Source organism: Aquila chrysaetos, chromosome 13 (assembly GCF_900496995.4).
Source record: "Aquila chrysaetos chrysaetos chromosome 13, bAquChr1.4, whole genome shotgun sequence".
NCBI classification, from domain to species: Eukaryota; Metazoa; Chordata; class Aves; order Accipitriformes; family Accipitridae; genus Aquila; species Aquila chrysaetos.
Genome location: NC_044016.1, coordinates 30,448,119 through 30,468,797, shown reverse-complemented (window position 1 = coordinate 30,468,797; position 20,679 = coordinate 30,448,119). Strand labels below are relative to the sequence as shown.

The 20,679-nt window shown below is 40.2% G+C and overlaps 1 protein-coding gene across 4 annotated transcripts; it reads right to left on the bottom strand.

Annotated features, from left to right (window-relative positions):
• Positions 1-5,744: 5,744 nt before the first annotated feature.
• GNG4 (G protein subunit gamma 4) lies at positions 5,745-19,816 on the bottom strand. 4 transcript variants are annotated; one of them, XM_030035908.2, is made up of 3 exons: positions 19,726-19,816; positions 12,605-12,710; positions 5,745-6,511 (listed from the first exon to the last, which is right to left on the bottom strand). In XM_030035908.2, exons 2-3 carry the CDS (start codon positions 12,698-12,700, stop codon positions 6,383-6,385), a joined length of 225 nt encoding a protein of 74 aa, XP_029891768.1. In that variant the 5' UTR covers positions 12,701-12,710; positions 19,726-19,816; the 3' UTR covers positions 5,745-6,382. The 4 variants fall into 4 exon arrangements, with proteins under 4 accessions (XP_029891768.1, XP_029891770.1, XP_029891767.1 ...); XM_030035910.1 differs by lacking the exon at positions 19,726-19,816 and adding an exon at positions 19,386-19,573; XM_030035907.2 differs by lacking the exon at positions 19,726-19,816 and adding an exon at positions 18,883-19,015.
• Positions 19,817-20,679: the final 863 nt, after the last annotated feature.

The window sequence follows — 20,679 nt, the reverse complement described above, 5'->3', positions numbered from 1 at the left end:
AAATATCCCTAAATGTGTTCACATCCTTGTTGCAAGTATTTGTTTTAGCTGCTATGGGCAGAACTGTAAAGAAACATAATCACTTTTACAGCCTTCTAATTTCTCATGAACAGATATTTCATATTTTCCAGAGTCTGAAGCAAACTCCCAGAACAAAACATGCATGTGCTGTCTAAGAAAGAAGAATAGACCTCGGAGAGTCTATTATCTATAACATCCTTTATATTCTCAAAGTTTCTGTTGAGGTATTTTTTCATGAGAACCTTAGCATCTGAAGTTTTTTCACTCTATCTTTTAAGGATATGACTAATACATTCATATCAGCACTGCAGATATATATATTGGAAATCTGTGTGTTGTGTTCCGATGAGTAGGATAAAAGCTGGTGTGCTCTCCAGGGGGAAACCTCTCAGACAAGAATGACTACAAGAACCACACTAGTGAACAGTCTTTGCAACAAGAAAGTTAAGGATAATTTTACAGCCAAAAGTCATGTGAGCCACACTTGCCAGAGAGAGGCTGTTACACTGTAAAGATCTTTAAAGTCATTGCTACTTGAAAGGTTTTTAAAAAGTCACAATAGTTCTTTCCTATAAAGTTTGGCTCATTCTTTCCTTTCACTGAAAAAAATTGCATGCGTCTTTAGAGCATGCTATAGAAAGAATGAAGGGCTCAAGTACACAGCCTGAAGTTCAAAGGCAAAACAGGATACGGTACAGCGAGAGGCTACGCAACAAACAGGCTTTGTGGAACGGGCGGTCTTTTGAAAGAAACATCCTTATGCCATGCCTAGTGCATTTTCCGTAAAATGCTATTCTGAGCCTAAGTAGTGGGCTAAGCTCTGTTCTGGCTGTATGCTTATGCTGTGGCCTATGAGGAAGTGTTTGGCCTAGACTCCAAAAATTGGGAAAAAAAACCCAACCTGAAATAAAAACCCCAGCAGCCAGAAGCAAAGTGTGAGTGTGAAGGAATAGTGCATGTCAGTCCCGTGAAAACTGTTGCACGGTTCTGCAAAGAGGAAGGCGAACAGGAGAGATTATTAGGTGCTCCCTGGGCTGGGGGCCTGCTCAGCCCTCGAGCCAGTCCTTACTGCCATTTGCGGTCACATCACCTGCTCAAGGGAGCAGAAGGCAAACGTGAAAGTGGTGGCACAACTGGTGGCACGGTGGCAACGAGGAACAGGCAGCTGAGTTACACGTGAAACTGGAAACTGAAATTCAAGAAGGGAGTACACAGCAACTCCAGCGGGTACACCCGAAGATTTCCACAACTTTCAAAGCGTTTTTCACCTGACATATTTAACCAAAACATGTATGTGACTTTTGTCTTTTCCTAAACGGAGAAGTTTGGAACTGAAGTGTGAGGTTGAATCACGCCCCAGCAATACCACAGTGACAGGCGATACCTTATGGGGTGCAGACCACGAAAAAAGAAGTGCTGACGCTCTGTTTCTGAGAGTATGTGTATGAATTTAAAATCTCGCTTTGAGGTCATTTCTAGTTGACCATGGTAAGTTTTTCTGTTTCAGTCGGCTTTTTATCACTTCATCAGTAGGTGGCAGTAATAGACGATCCTGTGCAACTTCTACATGGAACAAGAATTTGGGAAATAAGAGACCCTATTTTAGGGTAAAGCTGGTCGTTTTGTTTGTTCACAAATGTGAGCGGTGTAAATGTATTTGACAAACTCAGGCATACATCTTCCTCTAACAGACGGAAAAGTTGTTCCCATACCAGTTCTGGTATTTATAGCTGTACTTGATAGTGCTATAAAGCTGAATTCAGTTAGATGCAAATGTACAACATTTATTCCAAATATCATTCTCCCTAAAGACCAAATATGCAGGTGCCTGTAGCATTTTATATAGAGCTTATTCTGGTAATTTTGCCCACTATATTTCACACATTACAGTACTATTTAAGTCAGTCTAATGACTTTAAGCATTATTAGTTTTCAGTACAAGAAAGCTCTATCTTAGGAACTACTCCTCCCCCAAGTTTTCTTTAGTCTCCTTGAAGAAACAAATCCAGATTCTGAAGCAGCCCCAAAAGACAGCCGTAACTATGGCATTTTCTAGAATTATGTATACAGACTTTTTACCCCTATACAATGAAGGAAAAACTATATAATCAGGTTCTCCCAAAGTATATCTTTTGTTACTTCGATATCAGAAATCCAGCTGGATAAACAACTGTTATATTAAAGTTCCAGGCTTTAATATGCACCTTTACAGACTGTTCTTAAAGTGTTCTTTCCTTCTGCTGGAGCTGATCCTATTTTAAGTCACCGCAAAGAAAGCTGTTGTCCCATTAGCCCCTTCCACATGCTTTGTTAACGAGATGTCCTTCCGAATCAGTTGGCGACACCTCCTGTATTTACCTTTGTGTCACTGACACACTGTTTGTATTTATTTTAATCTATGGTGTGACCTAGAATAGCTTAACTTAAGCTTCCCTCCATTTTCCCCCCTCCTTTGACCATAATTTTGTAGAGGCTATCTTAAAATCTTTCCTATCAGCACCAGCCAAGCAACCTGCTACTAATTTAAAACATGGTGTAGGAAGCAAAGAAAGGGAATTTGGTACATAATAGAGAGAAAGGAAATAGTTTTTAGTATAGAAATGATAACGTTTTAAATTCAAGGTAAACCAAGGAGATTAATCTGAGGAATGCAAAACAGCTGGTTCCACAAGTGCTACTGATGCATTATAATTTACCATGAATCCACCATTGGGAAGTCCCATTTCATCAGAGCAGCAAGCACTAGGATATGAAGAAAGGATTGCTAATATGTCTAAAACTTCTTGAATCCAACTTCTGTTCCAAAGTTCTCATTCCGTGAGATGACAGCCCCAACTCACACTGTTAACAGGGAGCATGCATTATTTTCTGGGCCTGAAATACAAAGCAACAAGCCTAACGGCATATGAAATAAATCAGAGAGAGAGAAGAGTACAATGCTAGGATGGTAACAGGCCTGGTCTTGTTCTCATTGAAGTTAGTGGGAATCAAAACCGTTTGATGAAAATAAAAACTCATTGCTTCAGCCGACAGGAAACCTTACTGTTAGACAAAGCCACATTTTGGAGGGCATTTTTTTTTTTTAAATCATGCTATACTTCATGATAAAATATGTATTTATTTTTAGAAAAGTGTCCAAGAACTTTCAGATATTTTTGTGTAGGCTTTGAGGCAAGATGTTTGAGCATGAAACTCAACTGTCAATAGCAGATTATCTAAACCACCACAAAGGTCAAAGCAGCAAAAAATATAATAATGAGAAAGACATTTTATGGTTTGGAAGTATTGAAGGAAAAGACATTCTTTTAAATATTGATTTGTGGATCAAGCTGGCATAAAAAACCCAGATGATGCCATTCTCTTCAGGGTGTCAGTATTTTGATGGTGTTCTTGAATAAAGTAATATATTCTTATGTCATCCAAAGCTGTTACAATTATTTTGAACTGCTGATCTTCCAGGTGTGCCACCCCCCCTTCAAATTAGTAATTTGCCCGTAGTATATATTCATTCAAGGAACTGGTAAATAAGGCCCAATGATATTAAAGCTGTCCTGTTTTCCACTAAGGAGTTATACTTCTACAGTTTAACCTCTTCAGATACATTATAGACATCTGCTAAAATAAATATGCAATTTATGGCACTCCATGTGTTTCCTTTTCTTAAAATTAGAAGAATGAAACCATCTTAATAGATAGAAAATTTTTTACCTGATGAAAGTTATGAACTGATGAAAGAAACCACAAACATGTGAACCAGATATTAAAAACATAAGAAGTCCAACACATTCACAACTACTTGAAGAAAAATTTTGGAGAAAAACCTTATGTCCAAAACAATGACATTTCCCTCTTCTGAATAGTACTAGATTTTTGTAGATGCAGCTCTTGAAACTACCGATGCTGTGAAATGTTTCAATCTCAGGACCTCATATGCTAACGTTAATTGGAAACAGAAAGCAAGCTGTTTGCAATACTGTAATAAGCTGTAGCAATTTTGTTATTTTAGATGGGAATGTTAATGATGAGCCACAAATGCAAGTTGTTACAAAGCCTTTGAGAATAAAGCTGTATGCCCTATATTCCCCTCCCTTGCTGTTCCAGTTAAAACCATACATGGGGAAGGACAAACGAAAATGTTGCCATGGTGATCAGAGCAGTTACCAAATCATGTACAGTGTAGGAAGGATTCCCTAAAGAACCTTATTAAGCACTTTGTTGCTCCTTTTTAACAAATATTTTCAGAAAGCCGTTTTTATTTCACTGTCAATGAAATAGCTACTCAGTTAGTTAAAGCCTATTTCTCTACCACCAAAATAAAGCTGAACACACCCTGCATTAAGAAATATTCCTGTTAGAAGTTAGGAATAGGAATCTTAAGCTGAAAACTTTGAAATAGGAACCAAGGACAAACCTGGCCAAGACAAGACCTGTTCAAGACATTTGAATGTTTTTCAGAATAGGTACTGTGAAGCAGCTCTGTGCCTACTAGACTACCGATGTCTTCAGCTGCCAAATTAAAAGCCAAACCTTTAAATGAAAGCATCCCAAAACTCTATTGGTTAGAAAGAATATCAGGGTTTTTTACAATAATATTACAAGAAGTAAATTAACATGGAAGTTCCGTGTGGTGAATGAGCTGGTCGGCAGCAGAACCACAGTCCGAAGCCACCTGCTTCTTGTGACTAGACCGGCAGCTGAATGCAGTTGGGTGCGGCACAATATCCATGTTGATTGGCAAAGAAAACAAGACCTGTATGATGCAGACAACTTGTATTTCCACTGCACAAACCAGTACAACAAACATTGATGGAAGCTGCTAAAAATAAGCTGAAGCAGGTATGCGCACTTTGGGTTAAATGCAAATGGCTTCATTCACCAAACAGCCCTTTTTTAGCATCTAAATTCAGCATTTAAGAATATCCCAAGGCCCTCAGTTCCTCAGCTAGTCTTTGCCTTGCAGGTATTTAAGATGCTCATGGAATACAAGTTTGTGTGGAAGAAGCGTGCTCCATCATGAGTAGCTGTTCAGAGCCTTGACTCAGTCAGACTAGTGAAGTTCTCCAACAAAACTGCCTCCAATGAAACTTACATTGGGAGCTGACTTCACAGACATTTCCAAGGAGTGATATTTCCACTATATTGACACACTGTACATATGAAGTACTGTAGTGAGGGAACTCTCCTAATGTGTCAGACCAGAGAGGAGCTTTTGCTTTTTTTTTTTTGAAGGAAAAGAATTAAAAAAACACACCCACAAAGTCAATAATGTAACAGTTGTTTCCATCAGATGCCTTGACGGAGCTTAATTTTACTTCATGAAGATGACAGATCAGTCATATTCCATACCTCAATCTTTTCCTCTCACTGCACTTTAAACAAAGTCAAAACAAAAAACCTCCCAGAACCTCCACAAATTACTTGCTGGTAACTTATGACTAATCTGTGGCTTCAAAATATACAAACTTAGCAGCTGTTGATGGCACAGTGGTCTCGCTGCATTGAACAACATCTATTTACCATTACTCCCCGTCCCCATAAAATCCTGCTCTCGTGGGCAAAAGCCTGTAGAGAGCTGCTTAGAAAATGTAATCCCCCTCTCTGTATAGATCAGGGCAGAATTTACGCCCTCCACAATGACCCTTGGGAATAGCTGATATATTACAGTTCAGTTTACTTTCTAAAATAATTTAAATCATTATCATTCAAAACAAGATACAAGCAGCCACTTTTCTCTACACAGTTTTATTGATGCAGTCCTGGTGTGTAACTATACATCTTCATTTTGCCTGTAGTTACAATGTTGCTTTACAACAATTGTTTTCATAGTCAAGTTTATTACAGTCTTCACAAAACATATTTATAAACACCACTTACGGTATAAGACTGATCGTTCCAAACATCATAAATCACTGGCATTTCTTCCTACACAGTGCTACTTGAGGAAAGGTCACACTACTCTTTTTAGATATAAATTTGTAAAGGCAAATGAATTAAATTCACCTTCCAAAGAAAATAAGAATGTTAAAAATAGCTTCAGAACTGGTATGACTTATTTAGGTCTCAGAAAAATCTATGACTGGCAAAGATATCTACAATTTGATACTGTACTCGATGCTTTCATTAAGACCAAAAGAATCTTTATGAAGAACTGAAATTAAACTTATACATTGGTCTGAAAGGTAAGGATTACCTTGAGTTTTTTAGGATTTTTACTTTTATTTTTTACCAGAAAATGCACTACCTTCTAAAAATATTGTAGTTATAGGCTAAGTATTGAGATCTGAAGAAAAAATGCTAAAACTAAAAGCATGCAACACTGATACCAAATTTTAGCAGAAGACATTTTTAATTGAAAACTGACTCAAAGGATAGTACAAAAGAGTTTCTTCTCCCTAAAGGGATTTTCAGATGCAGGCACTGGAATAATAAGGGGATCTTCTGCAATATGAGCATCACAATATGCCAATAAATCTGCTGCAGCCTTGGATACCTAATAGAAGAGAAGAGAGAACTACTGTAACACTTAATTCTGAACCAATCAGCATTGCATAATTATTCTTCATATAACATATGATAATGGAGGCTATCATAAAATAGGAGTAGATTGGTTTATCCTTTAAATTACTAGAAACCACAACTCTCAATTTGCTCTCACTAGGCCTAGTAATCCTTACATATATTTTATTTAACATAGTGACACGAGATGGTATCAATTTATAAGATTCATGTTCAGTGGTTCCACTCCATCAGAAGGAAGGTCAGGAGCATATACCCATTCAAACATGTATATGCTAATGGCCCATAAGCAATAGGGATTCTCCTTGAAGCGTGTGTTTCTGTAGAGGCCGCCTGCTTCAGCTCTTATTCCCAGTCATTGGTTGTAAGGTTTTCCACAAACACTCTCTCTACCCTTTGCTCCTCTGGATGCAAAACAAACAAACAAACATACACACAAAAAGTTCTTTAGGCACATGACCATGGGATTAAAAAGAAATGATAAATCAGGAGCAAAACTTGATCATCATGTGTCATATCTCTCACTTAACTGAAATATTGCTCTTTTCAATGAAGTCAGACTACTATTTTCTGCTTAGTAAGTTATGGTAAGTAGTACTTTATTCATAGCATTAGTTAAAACTTGAACAGTATCTTAATATTTTTATACTTCTAAAATGAACAATTCTAAAGTCTCCAAATTCAGAATGTTGGTTTATGCTTACTGAAAAGTCCTGCAGAAACGTAACAGCATTTTGGCATACAAGATATTTTGCATGAAGTGAAAAAAAGAAATATTAAACCATTTCAGCTGTAGCTGAAACCTTGTAACCTTTGCAGCTTTGTGCCGTAAGAGTATTGGTGACATTAGGCCACTGCGACTCATTTATTTTTTCAAGAATTTAGAATGTATGCAAGAAATATTTTTGTTCTGCTCAGTTAGCAAGATATTTACAACTATCTGTATCTCTTTGCTTTGTTTAATTATTGTGTTTTCAATATTATGATAGTTGAGAAAATGAGATGGGTAGTCTTTACAAAAAAGTCTTTTCTCTGAGCACCATGACAGCTTCTCCCAAGTCAAACACAGAGGTCAGCATGTTTGCACAACTATAGTGAAGAGGAAAAACAAACTGGATTTCTGGTATTTTTCTAGCAGGTGTGTCATCACTGTTAGCTTTAGCTTCCCCACACCCTGCTTGCTTTGGCATTAGTCCAGCCTGTAGTAGGCTTCACATTAGACCTATGAAGTCAATGGGTGTTGGATCAGGATTTGCAAGAAATTTAAATTAACTTCTGGAAGAAAATAACTTTTTTTTTGTTTTAAAATATCTGCTAAAACATGCCTTTGCAGAATGTTTAAACCCATAAAGTACCTATGGTTGGCATCCCATTATAGACTATCCTCCTAGCAGAGGAGGGAAGGTTGTTTAAGTCACTTAAAATTAGTTTGCCTTTGAATTGGCCTGTAAGACAAAAGGGTGGGCAGAGACACTACATGTGAACAACAGATTGCTGGGCCAACACAAAGCAGAAGACTGAGCACTAAACTGAGCAAATCAGCAGAGAGATTCAGAAGGACCACTGCTTCTCAAAAGAGAAGCAGGTCAAACAAAACTGTGTGGAAAATGATGGACTTCAAAGTACAAAGAAAGGATTGTAATTATTTTCAGACATACTTCAATCAGCTACTTGCTAAGCAATGACAAAAGAATGAGGCTTAGGGTGCAAGGGCACTGTCTAGAATAGAGAGGTAGAACTGTAATGAACAAACAGAAAACTTAGGAATCCTATCATATCCCCAGTTTTCATTTAAATTTACTTGTAAATTTTTAAAAAGCAGATTCTCCAAAGAAAGGCACAATGTAGACTGACTTATGAAATTCCTATCAAGCCCCAAAAAGATCAAAAGACAGAAAATATACTTTTCTTTGCTAATGACCTATGTGTACCTCAGAAAAGTATAAACTAGCATAGAATGCATCCACTGAAGAGGAGGTTAGCATGTTTCCAGTAATGTTAGGAGGAACGTACCACCACAGCATTTTGGAGAAGTATTTTCAAGTAACGACAATCACCAGTACATTCATTATTATTATTTAACATACACATTTTCACTTTTCTATTGTCCTTCAAGCTCAGCTGCGTGTCTCAAATTAAGGCAGTTCTATGCTCCGATTAATTTATTAGCTGGTCCTGAACTCTTGCATTCAAACAGAGCAAGTCAAACTCAGAGCCACAGGTGCCCACAAAAAGCTCGATGCCATTTTCAGTGCTACGTCATAATAAATGTTACTGCCATAAAACCTAATGGAGAGCTACTCTAATTCTCTAGGTCCCAGAGACAGGGTTTATTAAAGATGCCCAGCACATTTCATCTTCAATTATTAAGCTAGTGAGTAAGTTATTTTATTCATGAAACCAACAATTTTTTGAAGTAGGCTGACCCTACAGGAGCAGAGAACCAACACTGGATTTCAGCAGTCCAACCTTCCCATAACTATCTTGTTTGTTCCACGTATGGATAAGCAACATCAGCCCAAGTATATTGCTTTTCATTTGATGGAAGAGAAGTACAATTTCAATTATCATTCTTAGAAGGGATAAACCTGGTAGTATCATTTTCTAACTGTTTCTCTAGATATTACTGTGCTTTGGCATCATATAACAATAAACAGGATTTTCACTAGCAAAAGCACAATACTCATTTTTGTATCTAACTTGTCCTCTGATGATGGTAGGAATGCCACAAAGCAGAACAAGCACTTTCTTCAACGTCATAGTGTTTAAATCACAAATTACTTTGCTTTTAGACAAACCATAGTATGATTTATTAGAAAACAAACCTGCAACAAGGAACTGAGGAACATGACCACATTTCAGCACATTGTCACAAACTAAACATGTACTAGGCCATGTATTTTCATCCAAAAAAAAAAAAAAGGCTTGGGGAGGAGAAATCCTCCCATTGGGGTTACAGTAGTTATAAAAGTGAATTATGGCCATTTCTTCACTAAAAGTGGAGTAGTTCAGGCTTGCACAGTGGAATAATGACCACTCACTAAGAGGAGTTAAGTTAGCTGATTGCATTCCAGGAACAACGAAAATATTGGCTCCTGCGGCTGTGAGCAGTGTTGGCAAAGTCAGAACTGTTGCCAAAAAAAGAGCAAAATACAATGTTGCCTCCAGCAAGTTTCCTGCTCGGTGTTATTATTCTGAATAACTGTGGCAGAAGACCTCTGCATTGAGCATCGCATTAAGGCTACAACAGAGATGGCTGCTTTAGCATATGTCAGCATGCAGAGGCTGCCTAATGGCCAATACTGTGGTTTGTTACTATACAAAATAACATGCTGATCATTCTATTTGTGTCATGGAGGGAGTTAAATGAAGGCCACTCAATCATAGCTTTTACTCACCTTTAGGTTTATTTGTAGTGAAATGCTGCTGGACAGTTTCAGAATAGCTTTTATCAAGAATTAAAACAAACGTGTGTAATTTGAATATTCAAATGAAGCTAACATTTATCATTTCAGCTCTCCTACACAGTACAGCTTGGTCTGCAGATTCAAAGTAATTTATACATATTGCAAAAGTGGCTAAAGAAAAAAAAATCAGACTCTAGTTTGATTGATGAATTCTAACAGAAAGTTAACATTTCATTTTTTTTAATCTTTTAAAGTGCATAGATAGAGGGAATGGAGTATATAGGTATCACGCTGATCTCACATTTTATACAATTATTTTTATTTTGTGTAGTGAAAAACACATCAGGTTGTCAAATTACCAAAAGGGAAAAAAACAACAAAACACTCAACCCTGATGCTTTAAAGAATTAGTCTTCAGGAGGACTGTGGAATTTTACCATTACATTTCAGAATAACAGAGGTGATAAAAACAGCCAAAGTTAGAACATAATCCTGTTAGCTGCACTAATAATTATAAGCTTCAATGACAGGGCAAAATGCTGCAATTACTATGTCATCTGTCTTGTCGTGGATTGTGACTAATTACCATCCTTGCTACGACACCCACTCTGCTTATCCTTTACATCTAAAACAAAGAGATTCACACACATTTATTGACAATCCCACTGCTATCTCCCAACACTATTCAGAACCAGTTAGGAATATTTTCTACTTTCTTAAGAAAAAAAGAAAACGGAATAATAACTGATACACCAAGATTCTTAAATGTCAGAGCACTCCTTGCTTTTCTGCCTGCAAAGAGAAGATTAAATAGTGCTTTATTCTGGGGACAACTGTGATAAAGCACCAATATTACCTTTGCTTTCTCAACTTTACTGCTAGCATCTTTGGAAGACACATTATTCTACCAGTCATGAGGCCACCATTCATCTGATTTCATTTGCTGTTTCCTAGCTTGGAATCTATGCCTCCTGCTTTCTACTTGATTCTCCGTTATAAATCTAGCTGTTCCTTCTGCGGGGAAGCAAGGCAGGTTCAATTTCCGATCCTTCTGGGATTCTTATGGTTTACAAAAACTCACCACGGTAATACTCCTTCCAGCTACTGATCAATACACCAGTAACTTCATCCTCCCCTTTTAAGTCGTCCTGTTTCTTTCACACCTCAACAGCAAGCTGTCTTTGTGGAACCTCAAAACACTGCACTGGTTGCTGCTCTGACTGGTTATAGGACTTGATTTTTAAATCAGTTGAACAATCCAGAACACGGCAGGGAATAACATGGAAAACAAAGTGCCTCTGTAGTAGAAAAATGAGCTGGAACTTCTGATTTCCCTAGTCAATAACACAGGCACCTTTTTAATGTTAACAATGTGGTCTGGTCTATTATGGGAATAACTGCTATAGCTACTTGCAAAACAGTGTTTAATTAAATTATTTGGAAAGCAGTGATCTTTTGTTAAATGTCTAACCAGTTTAAGCAGATGCAAAACACCAGAAAAAAGGAAGTAAGTTATTTTCTCTGACTTTACAGTTATGATCCGAGAACTCAAAATCTCCTGTTGAAACCACTGGAAAGTCTCTTGGTAAATTTTGGCTATACTGAAACACACACTTAACTGTTTGAAGATTAAACGGCAAAGCAGGTCTTGAGGGAATACAAAGCCAACCAACCTTTTCTCACAGTCCCTCATATACTTATTCAAAGAAATTCTAGAAACCAAGACATAAACATTTTGCAAATTGTATTTGGTTTATGTCAGCACAGGAACCCTCACAATACTGAAACACATCAGATTTTCTTCAGTGCCTTTTTGGTCCCAAGCTGTTTTCCAAGGTGAAATAATTGCACTTTCAAGCTATCTGTTTTTTAGGTCTGGCACACTTGCTAATAACTGTGTTCTTTTTAATTAAACTAACTGTAAAAATAACCTATGTCTTTCTTACATATGTAATTAAAAGCTTTATACATCTAACTAATGAAGCTATCTGCATAACTGAGCTAATGATGTGGTATGTGAAAGTTACCACTGATTATATAAAAGCAAGTACAAGACAATCTACTAAGTATCAACAATTTCAAATTCCAATAAACTGGGCCATATTTTCCCAACCCTTTCCTCTGCCACTCATGCACACCCGTTCCTTCTTGTCAGTGCTGTTGTTTGTGCCGCTGCAATATGACGTGAATCAGGGGACTAACCCCACTGAACACTGAAAAGGCAGACCTTCCCTTACTGAAGGAAATAGAAATACCTGTCCCTGTGAACAGGCCCCTATTACGTGACGAATTTGTCAAGATACTATACAAGATAGAAACTATGATTTTCCAAATTCAATGGTCTTACAAGACATCGCTAAAAACTGCAACAAAAGTGAGCAACTGAAATTTCTGTTTTCATATAAGCAATATTGACTACTCATGTGAACTGCACTAATATTTCTGAATTATAAATACAATCTTTCTAAATAGTGAGTTTATGATCTGATACTATTCATTACTATTCATAGTAACTAATTCACAGTACTGAATATTGTTTTATAGCTTAACACAGATTTTTTTTTTATTTCAGCTGATTGAGTCTTTCTGCAATATTAAAAGGAACCTGTACCACACCCTAGTGAGTGAATTCAAAATATCAACAATAAGTCTAAGTTTACCTTCATCCTATCCATGTATGCTTCCATTTTTAACTGCTCCACAGCTTTCCTGGCTTGAGATATATTGGTTGTACTGTTTGACACTAGTTCCTTCATTTTGTTTTTCCTAGAAGAGACAAAGTTGAGACAAATTTTAAAATGACAATTTAAAAACACAAATGCAGCAATCAGTGAGAGGACAGTTATCTAAAATATAACCAAACCTTACCCACCACATTGACACTGCGAGGCTGTAGGTCACAAATACAAACCAGACACCATTTATTTCTGTTCTCTTGTTCAATAGCACCTTATTGCATTACATATTTGCGTCCTCCACTGCCAGTATTCAATCTGAATTCTGCAAACAACATACAAATGCAGAGTACATGGCCATTATTTCAGTGCAGAAATGGTTGTCCTGGTTCAGATTGCCAACGCAGAGCAGCCATTCACAAACAGACCTTGCAGCCATTACGCAGTTTGGCTCCATACCCCAGTTACACCTAGTAACATGAAAACAAATTCAGAAATATGCGCGATGGCAATGAATGCCACACTGCTCTCACCAAGCATCAGAAAGAAAGAAATTTTTGTGACAGAGTCAAAATTCTGACTATAGATTTCAGGAGTTTAGAAATGAAGTAACAGATTAAGAAGAAATCATGCAGTGGTTTCCAACTTTTTGCTTACACATCCCCAGTGAAGTCTAATGATGACTAAAAACCAGTACAGTATACTATACGGTATAGGAATGCATTATTTTTTTAAGAGATCTGCAGCTCTTGGGAAGGGACATCTAATCAAGGTACGTCAGTGTTTGGTTTTCTTGCATTGCTACTCCCTGACGGCTTGAGAGTAAGTCAACTTGTTTTCATGCAGTCCTCATCATTGTTACCAGGTTAGTCAAGATGACTACATTTGAACCTTGAATAAACTTAGAACCTACACGCCCTAGGCGGTCTGCATGTCAGGAGACCTCGTGCTGACACCATTATACAGCACTGGTCCAGCACAAGTAATGGTTACTATTTTGAAGTCATTGGAAGTTGGGCTAAGCCTACATGGAAAGAAAGATAAGATAGGATACAGATGACCTAGACAGGTCCTGGACTAGTTATACTACCTAGTAAGACTAGGTACTGAGGTTTCAATCAGCCAAAACACTCGCCTATGATCCTGTAAATATGGCATGCCACAACTGCCACCTGAAGCAAGATTAGTCTAGCACCGAGTGTTAGAAACCAATACAAAGTTAGGCAATGCAAAGGACACAGGGTGTGAGACGCAGATGGGATGAAGAAGAACATGCACAAAAGGAGGCATTTTGTATTGCTGCCAAAAGAGTTTTAGGCTCAGGTCTTTCAAAATGAATACTGCCAGCTTATTTCTGGACAAGAAGTGAACTCCTAGAACTACACAAATTGCCCTTCTTGAACATCAACAGCTTACCTGATCCAGTCACTGGGGTATAAGATGCAAACAGGAAATTAAGACAGACACAAGAAATGCTCTTGTACAAAACCAAATCGTATGTCCAATGTCTTAAGCATGTTGGAGTCAACAGAAGTATACAATCCAGAGCACAAAAAGAATGGAGGAGTAATTTTTAACTGCTTTGTTTTCGCAAAACACAGATGTTCAAAGACAAGGCAAAGATAGCTGTTTCTTCTCCTTTCTAAAATTAGTAACCTGTGCTGTAAAATGGGATGGTGGAATACAAAGATGATGGTGAAACATGTTCAACACTAATTTGAAGAAGCAAACCAATCTTTTTCAGCACTTGTATAAGTCTAGGCAGGCGACATGCTACCTTAAAATATATTCATTGTGCCAAATAAAACAAGAGTTTTAATATACGCCAAGACAAAGAACAGGTTTTCTGTACACATGTGTGTCATTTGAATAGAACACGTTTCCCCCTTGCGTGCACTCTGACAACTAAAATCATGTCAGAACACAGTAGCTTGTTTTTTTTGTCTTGGTCTTTGTTCACAATCTTTTAACTCATATTCCTCACAGGATTAAATACATGTGGAGGAACTGGCTTTGCATAGAATGCCACACAATGTACAAAAACCCACAACCAACCAACAGTCTCCAAACAATATTCAGATGTGTTTTGACTTGCAGTGGACAAGCGGAAAGGATACGAGACAGGCACAAGAGCAGGAGGTTCTGAATTACAGCTCATCTCTGGACTTTCTGTTTGTCTCAACCCCCTAGCTTTTAAGTCTTAACCTATCTAAAGATAAGAGTAAACACATTTATCTCTGTTTACAAAATGATACCCCCACAAGTATGAATCATTTAAATTTTGTTATCATCTCCACAGCTAGACTACTAATGACCACAGAGCCAAATAAGTCAAAGCTAAATGAAGTCACAGAGCCATTTCTACATTTGCCACAGCCCAAGCCCAGAGGCAAATTAGAAATCTGATTTTGAATAATACATCTAATTTAAAACTGAAATAAGAAACTGAAACTCCATGAACAGTCCAGAGAATTCCAGATCTCCCAAGCTTTTCTGGCAATTCATTCACTCAAACCGTAGAAGTTATAAACATTAGAGCTAGACAATTTGAACATTCACTGGCTACATTGAAGTTGGCGAGAACACTGTTTCTAGTACTTCCAGCTAGTTTTAAGTATCTACTGAATAAGAGATTGAGTTAAAACCATAATAGAATTTTGAAAAGGCTACTAGGCACAAAAATGCTTTAAAAAAATCCAAACCATATTTCCAAAACACGCCACAAACATAATATGCCTTTACCTATGTTCTGAAACAGCAAATGGGGAAAATTTTAAAAAAGAAAATACGTATCTTCTCTGGCAAACTATTTCACCTTATTAGAAATAGAAATATTAGAAAACAATTAGAATAAGAGGCTTCATAAAAAAAATTTTAAAAAGTCTGGTGCTAGGTGTTTTAGCCACTGGAGAAAATTCCACTTATCCCAAGAAAGACGTTTGTTTATACTCTGAAGCACAAACATTTGTTCTGTTCCAAATCCTGCTTCTACCCTGGCCTTTACACACACTTAAATATTTAACTACCCTATTTCTGGAAGTTCTTAGCATCCATTTAAGTATCTAATCTCTTTTTTTCATACAGACAGTTCTGGTTCCAGAACTTTATAAGACGGATTTCTCCTGTTTCACATTTCACTTACGAAGCTACATATACCTCTGCCTTCTCTCATTCTCTGCAAATACGTACTGTATTTGCACACCAGTTAAGGCCCTATTCCATATGAAGTGATGTTGACAGTGAGAATTGTACTCACTTTCAAACCAGGCTGCAATGAACTGGTCCTCTTTGCAGATAAAGCTTTGGCTGAGAACTGGTTCTGCTCTCCTTAGGACCTGTGATATTCTTTAATAATCTTAAGCTTGATTTAATATTCTTTAATGAAATAATACTGTTCCTTCGAAATAAAGCTCTAGAGAGAAAAGAAATTTTAATAACAAGAGAGTCTATTACACATCCTCTCCCTGAATGACCATCCCCTGGAATGTGAGGAAGCTGCCTCCCTCAAACACCCTCTTGTCAAGGACCTTGACGCTGCAGCCTGACAAATGACTCCGACCCTCTCTCCTAAGACAGCTCCTTTTAAACAGTCAAGTATTCTCGAGGCCTTTAGACTCCCGGGAAGGCACAATTAGCTTTGCATTGTATCTGGGGGGCAGCCTATGGGATCACAGCACCATAGAATGGGTTCTGTTAGAAGGGACCTTTAAAGGTTATCTAGTTCCACCGCCCCTACAACAAGCAGGGACATCTTCAACTACATCAGGTTTCTCGGAGCCCCGTCCAGCCTGACATTGAAAGTTTCCAGGGATGGGGCATCTACCACCTCTCTGGGCAATCTGTGCCAGTGTTTCACCACCCTTATCATACAAAATTTCTTCCTTCTATCTGGTCTAAATCTACCCTCTTTTAGTTTAAAACCATTACTCCTCATCCTATCGCAACAGGCCCTGCTAAAAAGTTTGTCCCCATCTTTCTTGTAGCCCCCTTTTAGGTACTGGAAGGCTGCTATAAGTTCTCCCTGGAGCCTTCTCTTCTCCAGGCTGAACAACCTCAACTCTCTCAGCCTGTCCTCACAGGAGAGGTGCTCCATCCCTCTGATCATCTTTGTGGCCCTCCTCTGGACTCGCTCCAACAGGTCCATGTCTTTCTTATGCTGAGGACCCCAGAGCTGAACGCAGTACTGCAGGTGGGGTCTCACCAGAGTGGAGTAGAGGGGCAGAATCCCCTCCCTCCACCTGCTGGTCACGCTGCTTTTGAAGCTCAAAAGGAATAACTTGTCCCCATCTTTTAAATTACCTGAAGAGCCTTGAACCAGAAATTACTCTGCTGGGTTGCTAATGTTCATTCTTGGTTGTTTTTTCAGCAGCCCTGTATTAAGTTAGATCGATACATACATACACAGGTCCTGGTAATCTCTGTAGTTACAGTAACTATGTTAGTGATCAGATTCCATGCAGTCCACATGTTACTGATGCACGCCAGCGGACTCAGATTATATACGAGCTCATTGATCCACTGTATTCTTATGCAGTGCACTCATTAATCTAGACTCTATTGACTCTTTTCTTTAAGGGGAACACTGATCGTGTTAACAAAGAATAGTGACAGCAGCTACATGGCCTTTTTCAGCCAAGTAGTTTCTGCTGACTGGCACACCATGCTAGCCAGCCGCTTCCTGAAGCATTGCTCCTGAAAGCTGTGTAGCGACAGCCTCCCAGCCAGCTGAATTTTCTGGGGTTTTGGGTATTTTTTACCTCGAGTGAACTTTTTCCATTTTCTGGGCGCAGTTAACTCATTTGTGCCAAAGATCTTAATCTCCAGGGCTCATAAAAATGCTCGTGAAGAGCAACTTTTCTTTATTTGTTTTTAGAATGGCACTTCAAAGGCCAACTTATCTTATGATAACCCAGGAAGTTGCATAAATATTTGCAGGTACAGCTTGATCTTGCATAGGGGTAAGAAACACAACCTATGTTTACCAAACTTTGTAAATGTTAGTAAAATGCAGAAGTTGTCTGAAAATTTGAGTAACATAGAAGCAAAACATAATTTTCAAGCTCTTCAGTATGGATTTCTACAAGCAACAGAGATGAAAAGCTGCACTGCAATTTCCCCCCCTCCACTTCCAAGTACAACCTTAAAATACCATACCAAAAGAGCGACCTGTAGAATTCAATCTAAAAAGCCCTAAACCCCATTGTTGCCTTCTATTTTCTTTCAGCAGTCCAAAGTGACGGACCTGAAATTACTAGGCTAGAGAACCTCAGGTTCATGACTCTGAAGAACACTTTGCACACAAGCTCTGTACTTCTTGGACCATGCAGCGCAATAGAAAAGTTAACCCAATCACACAACCAAGTCCCAGTGACACTGGCGGGAATCATCCCTGAATAATGACCTGCAAATCACATTCTAAATTGCAGAAAGATCCCCACATTTCATTACTCACTTGCAAACACACCAGGAATATAAACAGCAAAATTTACAGCCTCACAGCTGTTTGATGCCAAACCCACACATCAAAGGAATTGGGGGGGGGGGGGGGAAAGTTCTACAGTTGCTAAGGTAAGAGAAACTTAAGAAATAGCTAGTGCTCTTAGTGCAGGGCTATCTGAGCTAGCATCACTGTTCCACGCGACATAGGTAATTTCCCCTTCATCTGCAGGGCATGAAGGGGATAGGAACGACTGCCCCTGCTATCTCAGTTCTTACTCCAAGATTTACCACACCTGATGTAGCTCTGTAAACAGAGAGAGAGGCTAAGGAATCCTTTTGCTTTCTCTATCCCATGGCTGCACAAAGAAGTAATAGAGAATTACTACAATTTAATACTCCATCCACTAAGGAGAAGAGTAGCAGTACGAGCAGAAATGATTAAAGGCAAGACTGTTGTTCACGATAAGGACAGAACATAGTTTTCATTCCATAAATATGGTGACTTCAAAAATAAGTGCTGATCATGTAACTGCAAAATGGCCAAACTTCAACAGCTCAGTTTTCATCTAACATAGGCACTATACCCAGTCCACCCGTGAAGTTCCAAAAATTCTTGCCACCATGCCCAAATCTTTTATCCAAAAATATCACCTCACTTCTCAACATTTAAAAATCTAAGGCAACAATGGCTAAACCAATGTGACATTTCACAAGGACAATCTTTTTATGCAATATATTTATCATCAGCATACAAGTTATGGGCACGTACAGTCCAGCAAACCATCAGAGATCCAGAAAGTCTGAGACAGAAAGATGAGACCTACCTACTATTTTACCTCTTTGGCAAACTTTAAAAGATAGTTGTGACCTTTTAAAGAAATACATGGGGAAGTTTGATGATTATTCCCCTTAAATCCTGTTTAAAACGTATGTGAACTGAATTGTAACATATAAAGGAGAGAAAACGCCTCCGAGAAGCTTGGCTACTTCACTACCCGCGGGACAGAAACGTTTTTCAAGTTGTTATTCCGAGTTTTCTGTCTCGCTGCGCTACCTTAATCCTTTTGCTGTGCAGCAGTTTACAGCACCGCACGTTAATAATTACCGCCAGCAGCAGCCGGGCAGCAAGATTTATTCCTCCATCAGTGCGAACCAGTCAGCAGGAAAAGCAGCCACTTTCTTGCGCCCTCGCAGCGGCCGGCTGGAGGAAGGGGCGCAAGGGCGCTGGGCAGAGACCCCAGACCGCCGCCTTTCCAGAGAAGGACGATCCCTCCCCGCCCGCCTCCCCCCCGCCGAAGGCAGCAGCGGCGAACCCCAAAGCCCGAACCTGACTTTTGCCGATACGCGGTAACTCCTCCGGGCGCGGCCACCGGCGGCCTCGTTTGCCAACGCCCGGCGGGACCAACCGGGCCGCCGCGCGGAGCCGGCGGCGGAGCGCGGGTCGCGCCCCGGGCGGGCGGAGGCGGCCGCGGGTTTCGCAGGACGCCGGAGCCGCCGCAGCGACGGAGAACCCCCCCCAACCCCCCGCCCGGCAGCGCCCGCCCGCCCGCCAGGCCAGGGCCGCCCCCCGGTTCGACCGCCCTTCATCCCGCCTCGCCCCACCCGGCACCTTCTCCCGCCTCCCGCGCAGCGGCGGGGTCTCGCCCGGCGCCGCCGTGGTCACTCACCGTGCGGGGGCGGCGGCGGCGGCAGGCGGGCGGGCGGGGAGGGAGGCAGGCTGCTGCTGGCAGCCCGGCTCGGCGCCCGGCGGCGGCACATGGCGCGGCCGGCGCTGACGGGCGGGGCGGGGCGGCCGCGGCCAACGGCCGCCACCGCCCTCGCGCCTCGGCACCCCCCCTCAGAGCGGAGGGCGGGAAGGCGGCCCTGGCCGTGAGGGAAGCCCGAGGGGCGGGCACGGCTCCGCGCCGCCCGGTTCCCGCCGCCCGGCTTTACCTTCCTCCGTCCCGGGCGGCGGCACCTGTCAGCAGCCTGCTGGCGAGGGCTCGCCTCCTTCTTACTGCTGCAGCCGCCTACTTCCCCCATTCCAGCCGACGTTAGGGATCAGACAATCCTCCGCTATTTCTAAAACATGGAACGGGCAAAGCCGGTACGACACGGGTTTCGGGTAGGAGCCCATAGCGCCTGTCCCTTCCTCACGCCGAACAAAGGAAGGATAAAGTAAAAAAAAAAAAAAAAAAAATCCCCCACTCTGAAGAAAGGGACGACTGTGGAAAAGGGACCGCTCAGACTCACCTTGTCAAGGCTAGAATGTCAGAATGAAACAAGTCAGGTTTATAGATTGGTTTTTGCATACTTCTCCATTACAAATCTGGGAGTCAACCATAATGGTCAGCGGCAGTTAAAGCGCCAGTTAACATTTTTAACTGAAAAATTTGTCTGCCCCAACATTTAACACGTTGGCAGGAGTACCACCACAGCAATCCTATTTATTTTGCTCCCCAGTATGGTGGCTGTTCTCTCTGGGGAGGTGTACGTGTGCCACCCTTTTCTCTTGCCTTGCTCTCAGCACTTTTTCTCATTCCATCTTGACAGAGGAGAAGCATTTCCAAGTTATTTTATTTATTTTCTATACAGAAAAGAGCAGGGAAGAGCCCCGTTTGTAAAGGTGCTTTAGAGCAAGG

What these genes read in the sequence shown, in the direction of transcription:
- GNG4 (XM_030035908.2), bottom strand. Translation starts at nt 12,700, where the DNA reads ATGAAGGAACTAGTGTCAAACAGTACAACCAATATATCTCAAGCCAGG. An exon ending in CATACATGGATAGGATGAAG is followed by an intron (nt 6,512 to 12,604) that starts GTAAACTTAGAC and finishes CTCTTCTATTAG; the next exon opens with GTATCCAAGGCTGCAGCAGA.